At 37.6% G+C, this 20,525-nt stretch overlaps 1 protein-coding gene across 5 annotated transcripts in view; it reads right to left on the bottom strand.

The window, feature by feature from the left end:
• NPNT (nephronectin) overlaps positions 1 to 20,525 on the bottom strand; it is a 74,429-nt gene that overhangs the window by 42,188 nt on the left and 11,716 nt on the right. For 3 of the 5 annotated variants that reach the window (XM_060148549.1, XM_060148552.1, XM_060148551.1), the window contains 2 exons: positions 16,031 to 16,081; positions 598 to 690 (listed from right to left, as the gene is read on the bottom strand). In XM_060148549.1, the coding sequence (XP_060004532.1) occupies positions 598 to 690; positions 16,031 to 16,081 (144 nt within the window). The remainder of the gene's footprint in view (positions 1 to 597; positions 691 to 16,030; positions 16,082 to 20,525) is intronic. The other 2 variants (XM_060148550.1, XM_060148553.1) reach the window with 1 other exon arrangement.

The raw sequence follows: 20,525 nt of genomic DNA, 5'->3' as shown, positions 1-20,525 counted from the left end.
ATAATATATGTAAAATACCCAAGCACTGTGAGGGCTAAATAATGATTTGCTTTTATAAGCATCTGACGCCAATTAAAAATAACTTGCTAAGTTAACCAAATCCTTCTCAGAGGAACATTACAAACTGGTCAACAGTTGAAGGGAATTTAATCACAAAGATCAAAGAGCTCAGAGTTGGAAGGGACCTCAAAATTTCAAGCCAAACCTCCTACCTGACTCTGAGTATTAAAGTGTTTTCATCTAACAGAGATCCAAGGAGGCTATCAATTTGCCAAAGCTTCCCAACTAGTTAGTGGAAGAACAAGGAGAAGCAGAATGTAAGGCTTCTAAGGTTACTGATGCTGCAATTCTCTTTTTCAAAATCCATTTTCATTATTAATAGTGAATAAAAGTATAAAATTATTTTAATTGCACTCTGATTAAACAGATTTTAAAAGATTTACCCTTATTATATTTTTGTCTTTCAGCAAAATGGCATCTCATATATTTGGTGACAACAGTTATAGAAAAGTGGTTTGCATGAGAACTTAAATTTTTATATGAGGCAGGAGTAGAGAGGGCTTGTGACTGTTTACTTGTGTCACACAGTTTCCCTACCTTGATTGCAGGTTTTGCCGGCATATCCAGGATGACACTTGCACTTGTTTGGTCCGATGCATTCACCGTGTTTGCACTGTGGCTGGCACACAGCTGTGAAAAAAGGATATCATGCATTATTTCTAGGTCAGGAGCATGTCAACCAAGTAGAATCTACGTCATGTACTAGTTTTATAATAAAAGAAAAAACTAAGAACTTACAATAGAGTAATAGAAATATACAATATCATTGTGTACTGGAGCAGTAAACATTGTCTAGACTACAGACTCACACACATGTGTTGTGTGTGTGTGTGTGTGTGTGTGTGTGTGTGTGGTGTATTACTTGGGGCTGAAAATTTTGCTAAACTTGAGGACAATACTCAAATAGCCAAATAGAAGAAAAATTGGAAAACGATGCATAAACACAACTGATGTTTGTCAATAGTTATCCCTTTATAATAACCTGCACCCATACTTTCAAAATCATTTTCTCAAATATGCTTCAAAACATACTTCTTAATCCAAAGATACCGGTTAAGTATGAACTCCAAATAAATTTCCCATTAAATAATATTTTATTGGAAATGGTATTTCCAAGAATAAAATGGTTCAAAATGAATTAAAAACTAAAACTAAATAGTTTTGAAACCTCAACTTAAGAGTACTTCTGTCATTTTGCCCATTCTTAACCTTAAGTTGCATCGTAATTGCTCATCAATCTATAATACACTTCCTACAGCCTATCACAGAAAATAGAAAGTTCTATTTTACATTTCCTGTCTTCCATCAACTGAGTCTGTCTTCCTTCAAGACCCCAAAATGCTATAAATCATCATCACTCAAATCTTTTCACAGTCTCCAATTCCTACCAAGATACTGGTTAGAATTTATTCCGTTTATACCGCGATTCTCAGCAGGGGGTATTTTTGCTGCGTATGGGGCATTTAGCACAAATGGAGACATTTTTTATTGTCACGCTGGGAAGAGGGTGCTACTGGCATCTAGTGGGTAGAATACTGGGAGGCTGCTAAACATCCTACAATGCTCAGATAACCCCTGACAGAAACAAATTATCCAGCCCAAAACGTGATGGTGCCAGATTGAGAAATCACTCTACACCACATATACGTATCGTGCTACACCAGATACTAAAATAGATGAAAAGTAATTGTATAGTGTGGTCATTGGTCTCACAGAGCTTACAATCTAGACGAAGAGACAAAACAATCATGTTTTAAATTCAAGGCAATATGTATGTATGAGCAAAATTGGTGGCACATATGAAATTCGGGAAGAAATCATCACACAAGCATATCCATACAGAGTTGCACAGAAAACCTCGAAGGAGAGATCTTGAGTTGGATCTTGAAGCCAGGGGAGACAGAGAAGAGAGCGGACCACCCAAGGCATAGAGAACTGTAGAGCCAAACAGGCCATCATTTATTTAGAGAACACTGGGGAGGCCTGTCAAGCTAAAGAGATGGGCAAATGCTGGGGGAAGAGTAAGAGGTGGGCAATCATAGGTGAGCGGTACCAGACGATGATGTTCCCTAAATTTCAGATTGAGGATTATATACTTTATCTATAAATGAAAACTTCATCATCATCAGGAGGATTACCTGATAAAATAAAAACTCTGGGAACGTGAGCATGGTGATGATACGTGGGATAGACTGGAGTCTAACTGACATGCAGAAGGCATGATTTGTTCTTGGGACAGGAAGGGATGGGCTTCAGTAACCCCTGAGTGAAGAGCAGACAGGTCTTGAGGACCAGGTGGAGTGGGGTCAACAGTGACCCTGTGTTCTCCAGTCCCTCTCACATTAGCCCATGCTCTTCTCCATTCTGGGAGATGCTCCCATTTTCGGACAATTCTCAAACATTCCCTTCAAAACTCTAACACTCCTGTGAAGCTGATGTGCATGTTATTTTTGGTGTTTTCTACATTTCCTCATTCAACTCTCACCAACCCTTCCCTCGCCTGGCACTCCACAGGCTTTATTTGCCAGTCTTACTTTCAGGCCTTTCCTACCTGTATATTTGTCACCCCAACTGGACCCTGTACCATGATTAATCCTTACTGCTGCTCGGTAGGTATTTAATGCAAAAGTTTGCAGAGAGAAAGGGTGAGCAGAGTATAAATGGTAGAGAAATGCAATGGGGAAATTCATAAAAATCTGATTTTAGATACGGCATGACATTCAACAGGAAACAATTCTGTTCAGATCTGTGAGAAGAAATGCACTACCTAGGAAGGCCTTCCAGTATTATGCTTCAGTCAGTTATATACCTGGTAGATGGTTTATACGCAGTTTTAAAAGCAAGTCCCAGAAATAAACCACCTTTTATGTAATTTCCAGGCCCAATCACCAAGAAATGCAAGTTAGAAAGAAATTTCTTTAATCTTAAAAAAAGATGTTGCATAAATTCTAACAATTATATATGAATACAACCTGAATGAATCAAGTTATCACAGAGGCATCCAAAGGGCCATATTTAAAAAGAAAACGTAGTATATCAACTACACTTGGATAAAATAAATTATTAAAAAAGAAAAAGTAAACACCTCAAAATAATTAAATGCAAGTCTAGGTAATAACCTCCCCAAATAATTGGAACTTGAAAACATCTCAAAAACATGAAAAAGAAGTTTAAAAAGTACCACTAAAAATCATGAAAAAGTTTATTTATGAAACAAATGTGAGGCGCTCAGGCTGTGTTGCCTTTTGACCCACTGACCAGCTTGAAGAGCATCCACTTATAGTACTTTCAGGTGCTCTTCAGGAACAAAGGTTTTTATTGTCACCCTCCCTTTCTCATTGTTTGTTCTCAGTGGAGTGCCCCAATCTGGGGCACATCAAATGCCCTCATTCCAAGAGACCCAGGCTGTTAATGTTTCTTACATGTTTAGGGAGCCAGTATTTTCAAACAAACTGCTGTTTGCACGTCTACCCAACAGACTATTCACTGAAGTAACCAACGACCTATATATTAGCCAACAGGTATTAAATGGAATAGGATACTCACAATGCTGATGTAACCAATTTTTTTTCTCTTACAAAAAGAACACCCTTTGAAAACGGTTGCACAAAAGACTATCTCCTATTATCTTGCTGGCATTAGGTCTGCAATGTGATGTTCAGTCCAATAAACATGAACTGAATATTTAATACACGCAATTATTCTGCTAGGCAAGTGAGGGTGATGAAGGAATCACAGAGGATTTGAAAATTAACTGTGAAACTTTAATACACTGGCTGAAAGCTAACAAGGGCTATGATAGAGAGATGAGATAAAAGATGGGGGGAGGGGCAGATCATAACTGTGACTGAAGTCAAAAAGAGTCATGTACCAAAATGTTCATTGCAGCTCTATTTACAATAGTCAGGACATGGAAGCAACCTAAGTGTCCGTCGACAGATGAATGGATAAAGAAGATGTGGCTCATATATACAACGGAATATTCCTCAGCTATAAAAAGAAACGAAATTGAGTTATTTATAGTGAGGTGGATGGACCTAGAGTCTGTCATACAGAGTGAAGTAAGTCAGAAAGAGAAAAATAAATACCGTATGCTAACACATACATATGGAATCTAAGAAAAAAAAAAAAGGTCATGAAGAACCTAGGGGTAAGATGGGAATAAAGACACAGACCTACTAGAGAATGGACTTAAAGATATGGGGAGGGGGAAGGGTAGGCTGTGACAAAGTGAGAGAGTGGCATGGACTTATATACACTACCAAATGTAAAATAGACAGCTAGTGGGAAGCAGCCGCATAGCACAGGGAGATCAGCTCGGTGGTTTGTGACCACCTAGAGGGGTGGGATAGGGAGGGTGGGAGGGAGGGAGACGCAAGAGGGAAGAGATATGAGGATATATGCATATGTATAACTGATTCACTTTGTTATAAAGCAGAAACTAACACACCACTGTAAAGCAATTATACTCCAATAAAGATGTTAAAAAAAAAAAGGAAATGTGATCTGAGCAACGCCTTAGAGGTAAGAGGCAGAGATAGTTGGGATGGGAGACAAAGCCTTTCAAACTATGAGCAAAGGATGGGGAAGGACAATGAAGGGAGTTCTCAGGGAGCACCACGGCTCTGGTGGAGCTACAGTACAAAGTGCTTAGAACAGTGGATGGCAGCAAAAGACAGGGCTAAGGCAGGTCTTAAAAAGCACTGGTGGCAGAAACTGCTGGGTGCTTACTAGTACTATTTTCTCCTTCTTCTTGAAAACAGAATGGCTTTTTTTTTTTTTTTTCTGGAGGGGATAATGAGTCAGCAGTGGAAAATTACATTCCCTATCCTCCCTGACATATTTGGGTAGCCAAGAGACTAAATTCTGGTCAATTGTATGTAATCAGAAGTTATTGGGTGGGGCTTTTGGAACTTAAAAGCTACTTAAAAAGGTGAGTCTGTCATACAGAGTGAAGTAAGTCGGAAAGAGAAAAACAAATACCATATGCTAACACATATATATGGAATCTAAAAAGAAAAAAATTGGTTATGGAGAACTTAGGGGCAGGACAGGAATAAAGACGCAGACGTAGAGAATGGACTTGAGGACATGGGGAGGGGGAAGGGTAAGCTGGGACGAAGTGAGAGAGTGGCATGGACTTACATACACTACCAAATGTAAAACAGATAGCAAGTGGGAAGCAGCTGCATAGCACAGGGAAATCAGCTCGGTGCTTTGTGACCTCCTAGAGGGGTGGGATAGGAAGGGTGGGAAAGAGACGCAAGAGGGAGGAGATATGGGGATATATGTAAATGTATAGCTGATTCACTATGTTATAAAGCAGAAACTAACACACTATTGTAAAGCAATTATACTCTAATAAAGATGTTTAAAAAAAAAAGGTGGCTGACAGGTAGCTCCTGTCTTCTTGCCTGGAACATGGAAGTCATGGCTGAACTACAGCAGCTACTTTGTGATCATGAGGTGACTCTTGAAATGGAAAAGAGGCAAAGCTGGAAGTCATAATATTAACCCTAAATGGCCATCCAAGTAATTTAGGACACTGGTCCTTGTGTCAGTGTTACTTGTAGCCGAACACAATTACAATACAGTTACAATTACAATTCCTAACTATCCTTGAGCACAAGGCTGAGGAATCTGGACTTAATCTGTGTTTACCATCAAGCCAACAAATGCTTTCTTTGGATACACAGGACAGAAATGTTATGATTAAATCTTAGTAAAGAAATAAAATTTGTCAAAGTTATCTTATACCTATAATATCATATACTTTAGAAGTATCTAAAGAATTTCATTTCTACATCTAAAAATTAGATTAGAAAATACTTAGCCACCTTGAGACTAGAGGAAAATGATTCCCAACTTCATTTTCAGACCCACATTTTGACAACCCACTTCACTGTAATGTGAGTTCTTAGTGGCCAGCACACACCAACCTTCACAATCTGCTGTGAATAGGTCAGGAAAGAAATAAAATAAGTGGACTATCTTTAGTAGTCTATTTTAGAATGATCTTCTCAAAACATCAAAAATAGATGAGACACTGATTTGTAGGAAAGAATGTGTCTGTTGTCGCTATAGTTTAATCACAAAAGTCAGCATTGTTTCACTGACCTTCACATGGATCAGTGACAAGAAGCTGGGCCGCATTTGGTCCACTGGCCACTAGCATCCACATATGGTTTGGCAGCTCAAGAAATAAAATTCAGGTGAGGATCACAGGTAGTCAATTAATGACAGATTCTTTTTCCCCCAAAATCAGATACTGGAATTAAGGTCAAATGGGCAAATCACACTCAAAATTCACTCTCTAACATTCCTGCAACACGATCTCCAAAGTGCCCTTAAAATAACCCCTAAGTCATTACTTTAACTAGAAAAAGAAACATGTCTCAACTGGCAAAGCAAACATAGCTCTTTAATGTCACATGTTCCAAGCCTCTTCTGTTTGACTGCAATCTAAGACTTTACTCTTAAAAATTCATCCTAACTGATGTAACTGGGGTTCTGAGAGTTGGACAATGTTTTCTGACACTGAGTTGGACAATGTTATCAAATAAGTCGGGGGAAAATTAAACTCCCACATCAGTTCTATATAATATTTCTTAGGTAATCTAATCACACTTGGGAGTCAAGTGCCAACATTTGTAAAAAAAAATAAGGACATGTTGAGTTGCCCAAGCAGGTGGTGGCTCTGGAAAGTGACAAGGGAAAAGCCAACTCAACCTCAGGTGTTGTTGTAACTTGAAAATGATTTTTTTTCTTTCTTTTTTTTTTAAATTTATTTTTATTTTTGGTTGTGTTGGGCTTGTGGGCTTTCTCTAGCTGTGGTAAGCGGAGGCTACTCTTCGTTGCAGTGCGTGGGCTCTAGGCACGCGGGCTTCAGTAGTTGTGGCACACGGGCTCAGTAACTGTGGCTCATGGGCTCTAGAGCTCAGGCTCAGTATTTGTGGCGCATGGGCTTAGTTGCTCTGCGGCGTGTGAGATCTTCCCGGACCAGGGCTCAAACCTGTGTCCTCTGCATTGGCAGGCGGATTCTTAACCACTGTGCCACCAGGGAAGCCCGAAAATGATTTTCTTAATGTAAATAAGATTGTCTTTCGAATCCTAAGAATCATTTGTAATTTTTGCAATCTACAACATGTTGCTATTCAGACATGGAACACTAAAAGCAGAAAAAAGAACCTTGTCCTCCAGAGTCTGTAACTTAGAAACAGGTGACATAAAGTATGCAAGTTGGCCTTGGGAGAGAAAGAGTAGCTGAAAGAGGCATTAAACAAGTCATTGCTATATTGCTATATTAACGGGACCTGGAAGGAATGGAGGCAGAATTTTTATAGGGCTCCACTGGAAAGGACCTCGAGCTTCCCTATATCACAGGTATAACAAATCCAGAGGGAAGAATCCTACAGATTCCAAGATCTCCAGAGGAAAACAACCCTCCAGCCTTCCTAATATCCTGTATTCTAGTGTTGAATATCCTATTTTCAAATCTAAATTCCCTCTGTAGTAAAAACTGAAATAAAAGGGCCTCTGATTGTTACCACTATAAAATACTATCTGTTAAATGATCTCATGAATACAGAACGCAAAACCACTTTACATGACTAATTAAATTTACCCTCACAGTATCCATATAAGGCAGGAGAGAGACAGACATTATCCTCATTTTACCAGCAGACAAGCAAAAGCACAGAAAGTTAAGTGACTTGCCCGATTTCAGTAAAAATTTCTTATCCCAGTTCCGTGGAGAATCTGCTAATACTTCTGGTAGTCAGAAAAAGGCCAGAAACCCAGCTTTTTGAGTGGATTTGGAAGAGAGTGAGATCATAGTAATATTAAACAGGAAAGGATGAGAGGGATAGAGAATATCAAAGGTAATTAAAGGCATAAAGGTATTTAGTTTACATTTCTAGGAAGGAAAAGTTGCAGTTAAGAATACAATCTGTAAGTTAAGAAAATTAAAGTAACCCTGCCAGAATGTTTCAACATAAAATAATCTCTTTGCTCTACTGCTTGTTTTGTGCAGAACCCAGATTTTGAATCATTAATGAAGTACAGAATTGTTATCTCTTCTGATATATTACTACAACTATGATTATTTTTGTTCTCATATTTTAAGTAACATTATTTTTATTAAGAATTTAAACTAATCATAAACTACAGTCAAATATTGAGTCAACCAATTGATTAATAATTTAGAGTATGATGTTAAAATAAATAAGGATTTCTGCTCTATATAATGTTATATCCCAAGAGCTGTCTGGCTACCTTATTTTATTTTTGTCTTTGGGAAAATCCAATTCAAATTTCTCAAGTACCTATTTAATCTCTATTTAACTTTTAATTCCTGAAGTAGACCAAAGAAAATAAGTGCCTGCATCTGCATCTTTGAATCTCAAGCTAACTTTTATTCACCATAATTAAACAGTATCCATTTCCACTTAAGAATTATCTTCTGAAAAGTATTGTCATTTTTGGTTTACTTGAAATTTTAACTTTTCTTTCTGTTTTCATTGTGGTACAAGAGTGGAATTTAGATTAATGCCAAATGAGACTTTAAGAACACATCAGAAAGTGTTATTACTTATCAGGAAGTGTGAAGTAGATTTTTGTTTTTGTTTTTTTAAGTAGGGTAACAGTAGCAATGAGCACACATAACACCCAGATCTTTGTTTCTTTTTTTTGTCAAGATTTTTTTTTGACCTGGACCATTTTTAAAGTCTTCATTGAATTTGTTACAATATTGGCTCTGTTCTTTATGTTTTGGTTTTCTGGCCGCAAGGCATGTGGGATCCCAGCTCCCCGACCAGGGATCGAACCCAGACCCCCGCATTGGAAGGTGAAGTCTCAACCACTGGACCACTAGGGAAGTCTCCAGATCTTTGTTTCTAAATACCGTCCCACAATAAAAGGAATCAGGGCTGGGGCAGAGAGGCTGAAATGTTTTGCTGTGACAGAAAGCAAGGACATATTGAAAGAATGAGGGAAACAAGTGAAAAGGACACAGGAGCTGCTTGGAAGTGTTCCCATTGGCCAAATTTGGGATAATTTGAGCACCAAGAAGAAGAAGAATAGTAATTGATAACAATTGAATAATAAAAGAATCCACGGGTCCACAGTGATTCTAAAAAAGAAGAGAACAGAGCTCCTCTTTACAGAATGCCAGTGAACCCGCAGAAGGAATGACAGAATCTGAAAAAAACAACTTTATAACCACCATTAAATAATTTGAGCAAAAATTATCCAAAAGTTTGTTGGGGAACAGGATATTCAAACAGTTTCAATGTATCACCCCATAAATTACTTACTAATTACAAAGAGAAGAAGGTGCCTTTCAGTGGAAAAATCTGGTAGTCAGAACCTTAATCTAGTGATCAAACTTAGCACCACCAGTAATAGAACAAACTGACATGTGCAATGGGAATGTTATAATATATGATCACCTAGTAATATTCTTGCAAAAAAGGTTTAACTAGTATCTAATAATGAGGAAACCTTAGACAAATTTAGATTGTGCAATATTCTACCAAGCAGTTGACCTGGACTCTTGAAAAATGTTATTGTCAAGAAGGAAAAAAATAGTAGATCTAGAACTCTTCTAAATTAAAGAAGACCAAAGAGGAATGTCAACTAAATGAAATATATAATCCTTGATTGGACCTGGATCAGAAAAAAACCATAAAAATCATCTGGAGATAATTTGGGAAATCTAATTATGGACTGTTTGTTACATAATATTATTGTACCTATGCTAAATTTCTTAAGTGTGATAATGGTATGCATGCTGAAGGATATAGGTACAAAGAGCCATTATGTCGTAAGTTACTTTCCAATGGCTCACTAATGTGTATATGTGTGAGTGTGTATATGTGTGTGTGTATATATATATATATAGAGAGAGAGAGAAGAGTATGCATACATGCAAATATGTAATATGTTAACAACTGTACATGAAGAGTATATGGATATTTACTGTTGCTATACTTTCAATTCCTCTGTGGATTTGAAATTTTCAAACATAAAAATGGGAAAAAAATTATAAACATGAGTAGATAATATGTATACTTTGACAAATATTTCTTAACATGTGAGCTGTTGCTCACTTAGTGCACTCTAGAGAAGAGGGTAAGGCACACGTACTGGAGTTAGACTGCTGGGTCCCAGCTCTACCACTTGGGAAATGAGTGACCCATGCAGATTACCCAGCTTCCCTCTGATCTAAAATGAAGATCATAGGTTGAACCAGAGGAAGTTGTCAGCACTGCCATTTTTTACTTACAAAATAGTAAAGCAACATGGTGCATATAGAATTTACCCATAGGTTTACTGGGATGATTAAATGAGAAAATCCAATAAAGTACTTAGAACAGTACCCATCTCATAGTAAGAGCTCAATAAAATGTTATCTATAATGAGAATTATAAGAATGACAAAGAGGAATAGCTACAGTGTCTAAGAAACTGTATTAAGAACCGGGGGTGGGGCTTCCCTGGTGGCGCAGTGGTTGGGAGTCTGCCTGCTAGTGCAGGGGACACGGGTTCGAGCCCTCGTCTGGGAGGGTCCCGCGTGCCACGGAGCGGCTGGGCCCGTGAGCCACAACTACTAAGCCTGCGCGTCTGGAGCCTGTGCTCCACAAAGGGAGAGGCCGCAATAGTGAGAGGCCCGCACACCACGATGAAGAGTGGCCCCCGCTTGCTACAACTAGAGAAAGCCCTCGCACAGAAACGAAGACCCAACACAGCAAAAATAAATAAATAAATAAACTCCTACCCCCAACATATAAAAAAAAAAAAAAAACAAAACTGGGGGTTTCACCATGTCACTCTCCCCCTTATACTCACTGAGTCCTCACTATGTTTACTTATCATTACACTTATCATACCGGTTCAAACTCTCAGTATGGCATTCAACCCCACATTTCATAATTTGACTCCTGTCTGTCCCACCAGCCTCATCTACAATCATATCCACAAACAGACCAACTGATGGCAGTTCTCAGGAAGTAACATACTCTAATACTTGCATGCTTTTACATGGAATGTCATTCTTCCCCTTGTCTGATGGACTAACATCTAGACAGACTTCAATACCCAGCTTAAACAGTATTTGCTTTTGCCCCTCCTGAGTTTGGAGCCCTCCTCAGTGCTTTCCTAAACCTCTGTGCATACCCCTGCCATAAATTTTATACACATATATTTATATATACACATATATCATGCTTTATTATCACAGTTATTCTTCTTATCCTGCTCCCCCACTAGCTTTGAGCTCTTTAAATACACAGTACCTGCTCTGAAATCTCATACAGTCTCCTGACAGACATGACAGGTGTACAAGGTGTTAAAAGAATATAGAAGGAAGAATTTCTCTGCAGACAGGAGGGAGTAGGAAAAATGTCAGGAAAGGCGGCAGGAAGAAATGTGAACTGAATCTTAAAGGGTGAGTAGGAATTCACCATGTGGCTGGGTGAAGGGCCTTATTCAGAACAAGCAGCATAAGCAAAGCCAGAGAGGCATGAAGCAGCAGAGGGTCTGGCAATGAGAGGGCAGTCCACTGGGATTGGGTCCACATTGCAAAAAAACAGTCCTTTTTAAAATAAGGCAATCATCAGCCTGAAGACTCTCGTACTCAGGGAATCAGTATTCTATCCGTAATGGTGAACAATAATGGATTATAAGCAGTAGATGACACAATCAGATTACACTTTATGTGTTTTCAAGCATGTAAATAGATTTAAGAAGCTTCATCAAGAGTTAAGATCTCTAGGGCTTCCCTGGTGGCGCAATGGTTGAGAGTCCGCCTGCCGATGCAGGGGACACAGGTTCGTGCCCCGGTCCGGGAAGATCCCACATGCCGCGGAGCGGCTGGGCCCGTGAGCCATGGCCGCTGAGCCTGCGTGTCCGCAGCCTGTGCTCCGCGACGGGAGAGGCCACAACAGTGAGAGGCCCACGTACCGCAAAAAAAAAAAAAAAAAAAAAAAAAAGAGTTAAGATCTCTAATATGTAATAAGGTCATAAGATAGGCAGACAAATTAAATATATTTATTTTCTCAGTAAACAGTCTTTCCTAAAACTACAATCTGCTTATTAAGATTACATCATGTTCACACTTTTTAGGCCTTTTGTACAGAAGTGCCTGGTCCTTATACCTTCAAAGTACTGACTGAGCTAGACTAGGCACTGCAGAAGCTAAAGGTGTATAAGACACAGTCCCCAGCTTCATGGAACTAACAGCCTAGCAGAACAAATGGTATAAATCCACAAGTAAGCACAATGTAGGGCAGGATGAGATAGGCCCCGTGCCAGTGTTAATAACTAAATGTAGAGAAAGAAGAGACTTCCTGCCGCTAAAATCAGGAAGAAGGAAAGGGGGAGGTGGCATCTGAGCCAGGCCTGGAGGCAGGGCTGATTCTCAGTATGTTCAGCTAAGAAAGCATATAAATTTCAAACATAAGTACAGTCATTCATTCCTAACAATGATTTACTTTTGGTTGAAAATTTGCTCTTAGGAGTGATAGTGATGGGAAACAGAAAAATCCAACCAAAAGGGGAAAGAAGATAGACTGTTTGTAGAGTATGATGTTTTTCAGCCTTTGATATAAACAAATATTGAATTACTCATTTCTTTCGGCTGGAGGCCAAAATGGTAAACCGGAAGGAAAGTTTTTCAAGAATTGAAAACTCTCAGAGAACATTTCAGCCAACAGGCAATATAGTATTTTACCTCTCCCACATTCGTCTGATACTGTGTAACGTTGATCCTCTATGGAGGTAGTTGTGAGGATCATTAATGTTGACTGAAGGTGACGGAGGGGAAGGAAGGTGTGGGTAGGACAGGGGTGGAGAGATCATCAAATCACAGCCTGTGCCCTTCTCACATCGCGCCCCTGATCTCCAGGCCCTGGAATCCAACCACGTATCACATCTCTCCACTTCAAAGTCTCATAAGCACTTCACACATATCACATCCAACACTGAAGTCTTCATCTGCACTTTCTCCCATGTTCTCTAGCTCACCAAATCACACACCAGAAATGCAGGCATCATCCTGGAGTCCATCTTCCTTACAACCATCCTCACCACCACCAGCCACCATTTTCCTGAATGTGAATGAATGGGAGCCAGTTACTGAACTAAGTGTTCTGCATTTTCTCATTTGATCCTCATAAAAACCCCGTAAGGTAGGGCTCTTATCTATATTTTACCAAAAAAGAAGCTATTGCTCAGGAAGGTTAGGTAAGTTTCTCAAAAACACAGGTCTGGTAGCAGCCAAGTCTGTCTACGAAGCCTGCACTCCCCAGCACTGTCCTAAAGCATGCTTCCCCATCCTTTCTTTTTCTATCTTTCGATCCCTATTCTTCCCTCTGGTCCCACCAATACCGCTTAAAACTCAATTTCTCACCAGGTTTACGGTAACAGCCTCTAGTCCCGAGCCTCAAAAGGCTATCTCTTAATTGCCAATCAGCAAACTGTTCAGAAATTGGCCCCAGAACCCCAAATGCCTACAGATCCTGGGCATCTGCCTGAAGCAGTGAGCCCTATGATAAAAAGGAGTACATGCTTCTCCAAATGGGGCAACGCTAAGCAACTCCAGCCCACCAATTCCGTGCAGCAACGCAGAGCTACTGATTTATCAACAAAGCCTGATACCCACTTTTCCTCAGAAACACTGGTGACTATTTCGAAAAATCTTAACACTCTCTGTGAGCAAAATCAAATTCACCTGTAGGCTAGATCCGACCCGTTGGCACCAGCTTATAACTTATGAAACATAAATCTGATTACGTAATTCCCCTGCTTAAAATCTGTACAATGTCCCTCTGCAACTTTGGGATAAACCCTACTCTATTTAAGATGACATCAAAGGCCTTCCATGAGTCAGCCCATTCCTACCTCTCCCACAGCATCTCTCATCAGATATCCTTCAAACACATACCCCAATGCCAAATGAAGGTTCTTACATTTCCTGGAATGTGCCTCTCACTCTGGCTTCTGAGGTTTCAGTGCATTTTTCTGTCTGGCCAGGGTGCCCTTTACTTGACTTACTTATCCCTCGGGATTTAGCTAGGCCGCCAGTCCATCACTCTTGGGTGGGGATACTGCCCACTGAGACGTGCTCTCACAATATCCTATCTCAAAACACACCTCTCATCCAATATTGTCTTCATCTGTGGGCCTTCAACATTGACAGGGAATGACATAAATGCCTGTAGCTTCATCTTACTAATGTATCTGCAGTGGCCGGCACAGGATCAGACAGATAATCGCCCTCAGTATGTAGCTACTGAATGAATGAATCAACTGAACACTATTGAGTCTGTGAAATCTTCCTTGATCCTCGCCAGCAGGAAGTAATTCTTCCTCTAAACAGCCTCAACTCTTCATCCTTAACTCTTGCCTACTTTAGAATCCTGGAAGGAATAAGAGACAACCATCTTACCAAATCAGCTCCTCCCAAGCAAGAGTCCATGTTTTACTAATCTCTGTATCTCTGCCAGCCCCTAACTTAGCTCCTTGCCTCTAGTAAACTCTCAAATGTGTGTCAAATAAATGACTAAGTAACTCTACATGTAATTCTACAATTCAATTCTCGATCCTTCCAGTTCCTTTTCCTTGGGTTTGGTAACCAAAGCCTACTTCACTCTGACATTTGCAAATGGATGTTATTAAAGAAGTGGAAAAGGAATGGTTCAAAAGCACAGATGGTCATCCAATGACAGTTTTTATTTTAGAAATGAATAATCTGAGAAATCTTCTACTACTTCCAATGGGTTTTTTCCAAATGATGGGCATGGTAAACAAAATGTATTTTAAAATATGCTATACCATGGATGCCACCATGGACCCTAGTAAAAATAAAACACTGTTTCAAAGTTCATTTGTATTCTTTATATTGACCATACAATAATAATAGCAAACATTTATCAAGAACTGTTCTGCAATAGGCATTCTCCTTATGGCCAGCAACAATCTTGCCAAGTAGGTTTAAAGACTAGGAAATTGTGGCTCAGAAGATTTAAGTAAAATATCTAGTATGTCATAGTTGGTGAGTCACAGGAACAGGTCCCGAACCCACATCTGTTGGTGACAAAGCCCACATTATACTCTTTGTTATGACCTCCTTAACCTCTGCCATAGCTCTGCTAGTTAATACTATAGCTGATAGTAAATATAAGATACATATGCTTTGGTTTTTTAAGTGTCCCTGAACAGAGAAATTTCTTAACTTTTATTTCTAGAACTATCAATTTTGTTCCCAAGTGATTTTATTAAAATCTCCCCTTAAAAACATTTTCTCTGACATGTCATAGTATCTTCCATCTATCAGTTTAAAGTACATTGTCTTCTTGGCCCCAACTCCGTTAAATAGAATTTCGCATATTTCACCAAAAATTTTCACAGAAGTATCACAAGGGTGATTTGTTAGGTAACACTGTTCACTTCCAAAAATATTTAAAACAAGAAACACTTTACGCACCAAAACAATAGCATGAATACTACAAGGTGCTATTATAACATCTTACATATCTTATACAATAAAAATATTTCTTACCTGATTCTTTCCATGGAGAATTAATGAATATGAGATACAATTCCCTCAGGTTAATGATAGGATGGTGTTAGTAATTTCATTTGGTGGACTTTTTATTTTTTGCTTCTTTAAGTATTAAAAACATAAACTGTCCTTTAGGTTAGAATGGAGGTCAATTTATTAGATTCATAAAACAGGAGAAAGGAATTATAAACTGAAAGGGAAAAGTTTAATGTAATAACTGAAATAAAATTATGAACAGAAGAAACACATCTCTAAGGAATATAGTTCCCCACCACCACCAAAAGCAACTCAAAAACACAACTAGTGTTAAGTTTTATTAATAACTTTGTAAAGTTATTATTTAGAAGTACTGTATGTCTTTCAAGACATAGATTAGCCAAAATTATTTCAAAAAATATGTTCATCTAACCTTTGAGCTGGCACCTTATCCTGGCTATTCTCTGCCTTAAGACGTAGAAAGCTGCAAAACAAATGTCCAAAAAAAGAAATTCCAGATCTTTTCTCTGTAAGGAGGCTGGACTTGGGTATTTATCAACTTGTTACATTCCCGGAGACTTACACATATGCAACTTTCAGTGCTTTTCTGAAACAAACAAAAAAATCTAGGACATGTTCAAAATAGTAATATTTTAGTCACCATTTTGTCATCAAAAAACATTTTGTAACAAAAATATTAACCAATAATTGAAGTTGTGCTATTCTTTCATAGTTCAAATTCTAAATTAAAGTATTTCAGACCTTTTGTGACACGGTACCTTCCAATCCAATTTTTCATTTTCAGAATATTAATTTTTGGTTCCAAGAGACAGTATCCTTTTATTTAAATGAGTGTTGGACAAAATATCTGAAAAAAATTAAAACTTTTGATAAATTAGTAACCAAGTCTGGTAGTTTTTAAATTGATATATCTTTACTTACCTGTTTCTTACATACTGTGTGTTCCCTTTTCTCTCCAACTTTGCGGAGGAAATATTAAGGTTTTTTTTCTTTCCTTCCACAGCATTTTCTTCTTGCATGGCTGCTTTGGTTGTCAATAGCAACAAGAATTAGTGTGAAAGCTCAGCCATTTCACTTGAAGATACGTAAATTACCCATTTTAATGAAAGTAAATGGAAGAAACTTGAAACACTACTAGTAATGGTCAGCATTCGACCAACCTAGAGATCCTAGAGGCAAGGGAAGAGATGATTGTATGACTTCCCTTTTGGATTAATGTCTTTCCTCTTTAAAGCATAAAATATGCTTTAAAGAGGAAAGACTTTTAACTTTCCATTTGTGTATTTATTTGTGTAATTTAAAATTAGGTGAATGGAGCCTTCTTTTAGGTAATATTAGAAGAAAATAATTCTAAGTCCAATTTGATTCAATTAAAGTAATAATCTAACTATCGATCCAGAATGATTGCTCTGTACTTTTACAGGTACACATTACATTTGCCTGTTAGAGGTTTTTTTGTATGTTGGTTAGGTTTATAACTTTAAAAGAACTCACCATATCTTGATGTTGATACATTTCTTAAAAAAAAGTAATGAAATATATCAGGCACAATCTAAGCAAAAAGCTGAAAATAAATCAAAGTATAAATTGCAAATTAATTCTGGATCACATATTAAAGATAACTGTTTATGACTAGGGTTATGTATGAGAAGGGAAAAATATAAAAGGATACCGTTTCTTTAATACTCTTTAAATGCCAATTTTGAAAAATCTAATTTATCAAGAAAAAATATTAAATGATTTTAAACAGAGGTAAAACAAGCTAATAAAGAATAGCAAACGTCATTGTTTTCTAAGTAGTTACGTTAGTACCAAGCATCCAACAGTTCTGTATAGTTTATTTTTGTTCATAATATCTTAAGTTGGGTCACATTTCTCTTACTTAACTTAAATCAGCCTTGACACACATAGATTTAGCAAGTTTTATGTTATCAGTATGTATAGCCATTAAGTAAGACTTCTTAGCATGAAATTTTAGCCAATGCCCCATATTCTAAAATTTGCATTTTAAAACTATACAAAACTGCATTTTAAATCAAAGCAATTTTAAACACGGAGAAGATTATTTCCAGAAAGTTTCTGGAATCTATTCTCTATTGACACGTAAGGAAATTTTCATAGGCAACCATCACCACGTTTTTTTGTGAAAGCTGCCAAAAATAAATGCCCTACATGTATTGTTTTGTGGTATAAACCCCACTAAAAAGCACTAAAATAGGATTCATTAGTAGCACATAATATAGAAAAATCTGTCCCATTTTTCCTGATAACCTGCTTCCCAACAGCCACTGTAAAGAGCCACAGTGGTTAACACATGCAATCTCACCAGCAAAGCCACTTGGTGAGAATTCACAACTGTAGAACTCTCCTGCAACTTGTCCCAGACCACTGCTTCAGTTCACCTGAGGGCTCTCAGTGACGCTACGCTCTACTGAGGGGTCTCAGTGATTATCAGGCATGGTTAAAGATCATAAGCACCCTAATGATTTTATAAAATTGTGAAGAATAAACCAAAGAAACTGAACTATTCGGGGATGACTTTTCTTGCCTGCTAAACACAGGTTACAGATTTGAAGTCCATCCTGGGCTTTGGATAGAGTTAGGGAAAATGAGGGATAAGAAACCCAAAGGAACTGAGCCTCCTCATTAGCCAAAGGTATCCCTATCTTCTGGCATATCGTCAGACAGTCTCTTAAGCATGATACAGGCACCTCTTTCCAGGTGATAAATGCCAGGTACATAGGCGAAAGGGAATGGTCCTCCCTGACACTGTACTTCTACCTTCTAACCCTAATCTCTAGCTAGGAAAAAAGTAACTCTAAGATGTTCTCCATACCCCAACCCTAAATTTCACAAATTTCTCATTGTCAAAAAAGTTAATATTAGCCTGGCAAACTCTATTCATAGACAGCTCTCCAACTCTGCATGTTTGTAACACCAACATCCAGGACAACAGATCCCATGCCCACGAATAGCATTTTGAGTAAGAATTTGGATGACCCCAACTTTCAGTCTACTGCTTTATACGCATTAAAGCTATAGCATTCATCAGACCTCAACACAAGATTAGAGAACAGAAAATTTAACAAATCTAATCATTTCTTCATAATTTTATATTTTCTCCCCCAATTTACCTGTTTCAAAAAAACACAATTCTGTCTTAATTAGGAAATAAACTATACAGGGGAATATCCTAATTTTTGGCCATACATAGACACCAAGATGCAATGAACCTTTTAATTCATCAGTAAAAACTCAATTGAGTTTTGATTTAAAAACTCAATCCAAGGGACAAAAAAAATTGAAACCACCATTATCTATATGAAACACCACAAAATATTTACGTAATCAGATGAGCTTGGGACAATTTACCCAGTAGAAACTATTGCCACAGTAAGTTATGTAATATAAAATCAACTCGAAACATCCATGTACATTTAAAAAAAAAAACACACTTAAGCATGAGCTGCAATTTGTGTTTTTCTATTATTTGCTATTTGTTGGCATGAAAGCCCTTGGCAGACAGTTACCAAGTACCTACAAAATCAACATTAAAATAAAATAGGAGGTAACAAAGGCTTTAGAAAAATATTTTGGGTGGCAGGAAGCTTATGTTCGGAAAATCTATCCAAGGAGTTAGTCTCTGTGCTAAAAACACACACCTTTGACCATTTAGGGATCTTTCATAGAAACTGAATTTGAAAACTCTGATCTATAAAAACAAGGCTAGAGAGTTTTGAAAAACAACACTGTTTTTGGCAAAGTAAGCATAAATCCAGAAATGTCTAATAGTTTCTTCTTTTGTGTACATTAGCACAAATTTAAACTGTGATGACATAGTTCCTAAAAGTTCAGAATAAGTCAGTAATATTTACAAAAGACAACCTTAACCTTGTGATCTGATGATGTTATAATAGGAAAACAACGTCAGTTTTGGAGAATTTATAGCATTAATCTACAGGACCATTAAAGAGATACTAACTAAATGAAGTGTTCAGTTTTAAAATTTATTTGATTCTAGACTATCCTCATGCAAATCACCTACAGCAGATTCTTAGTCTCAGGTTGGCTTTCCCCAGCATCTAACACCTACCAAGGCTGTCTCCAGCCTTTGGTTAATATACGGCAGAAAATGAGGGCTTCTAATTAAATATAATTTGGAGAAAAACTGTTTCTTCTACAAAATCAACTACTATATTGTAAAGCTACAAAACCAATTTGATTATTCATATCTCTTTTTCCTTCTATCAGACGTAAGAGTTGACTTAACAGTGTAAAGTTGACTTAACAGTGTTTCATCAGGCTAAGTTAAAACTAAAATTCTTGAGACTATCTATGAAACTATCTAAAATTCTTGAGACTATCTATGAAAGAATATGTAATAACACATGGATAGCTACACTATTTTACCATACATAATAATACATTATCACATCCAAGCTGTAACATACTCTTTTATGCTGGCTTTATTAGGAATTTTATTAGTATTTATATTATGACCATAATTATCTCAACTAGGCACTAGTAGTAATTACGTGATGAAATTGGAAAATGAAGCTTTAGTGCATTAAAATGCACTAAATATAATTTAAAATGCACAAATATAAATTTCTTTATATTTGATATTACTTAACTGAAGTCTATACCTTGTAACACACTGATGATTTTTAAGTAACTAGATATACATTTGAAACCAATTTTCTCTGGCAGATTCCCAGGGATGCACTGTCAATCACATTAGGCCTATGCTACAGTATTTTTCTATGGTCAGTGATTGATATTACTTTGAAATTTTTTCAAGCGAAATTATCTTGGCTACATTCTATTATATTTGAGAACTGATCATTTATTTATTCTCACAAAGAAATGTAAGATCTTGGCCCTGGCGATGTAAACTCCTTGGCTCC

The sequence above is a fragment of the Lagenorhynchus albirostris genome, chromosome 4, assembly GCF_949774975.1.
Source record: "Lagenorhynchus albirostris chromosome 4, mLagAlb1.1, whole genome shotgun sequence".
NCBI lineage: Eukaryota > Metazoa > Chordata > Mammalia > Artiodactyla > Delphinidae > Lagenorhynchus > Lagenorhynchus albirostris.
This window is presented reverse-complemented; position numbering and strand designations above follow the sequence as displayed.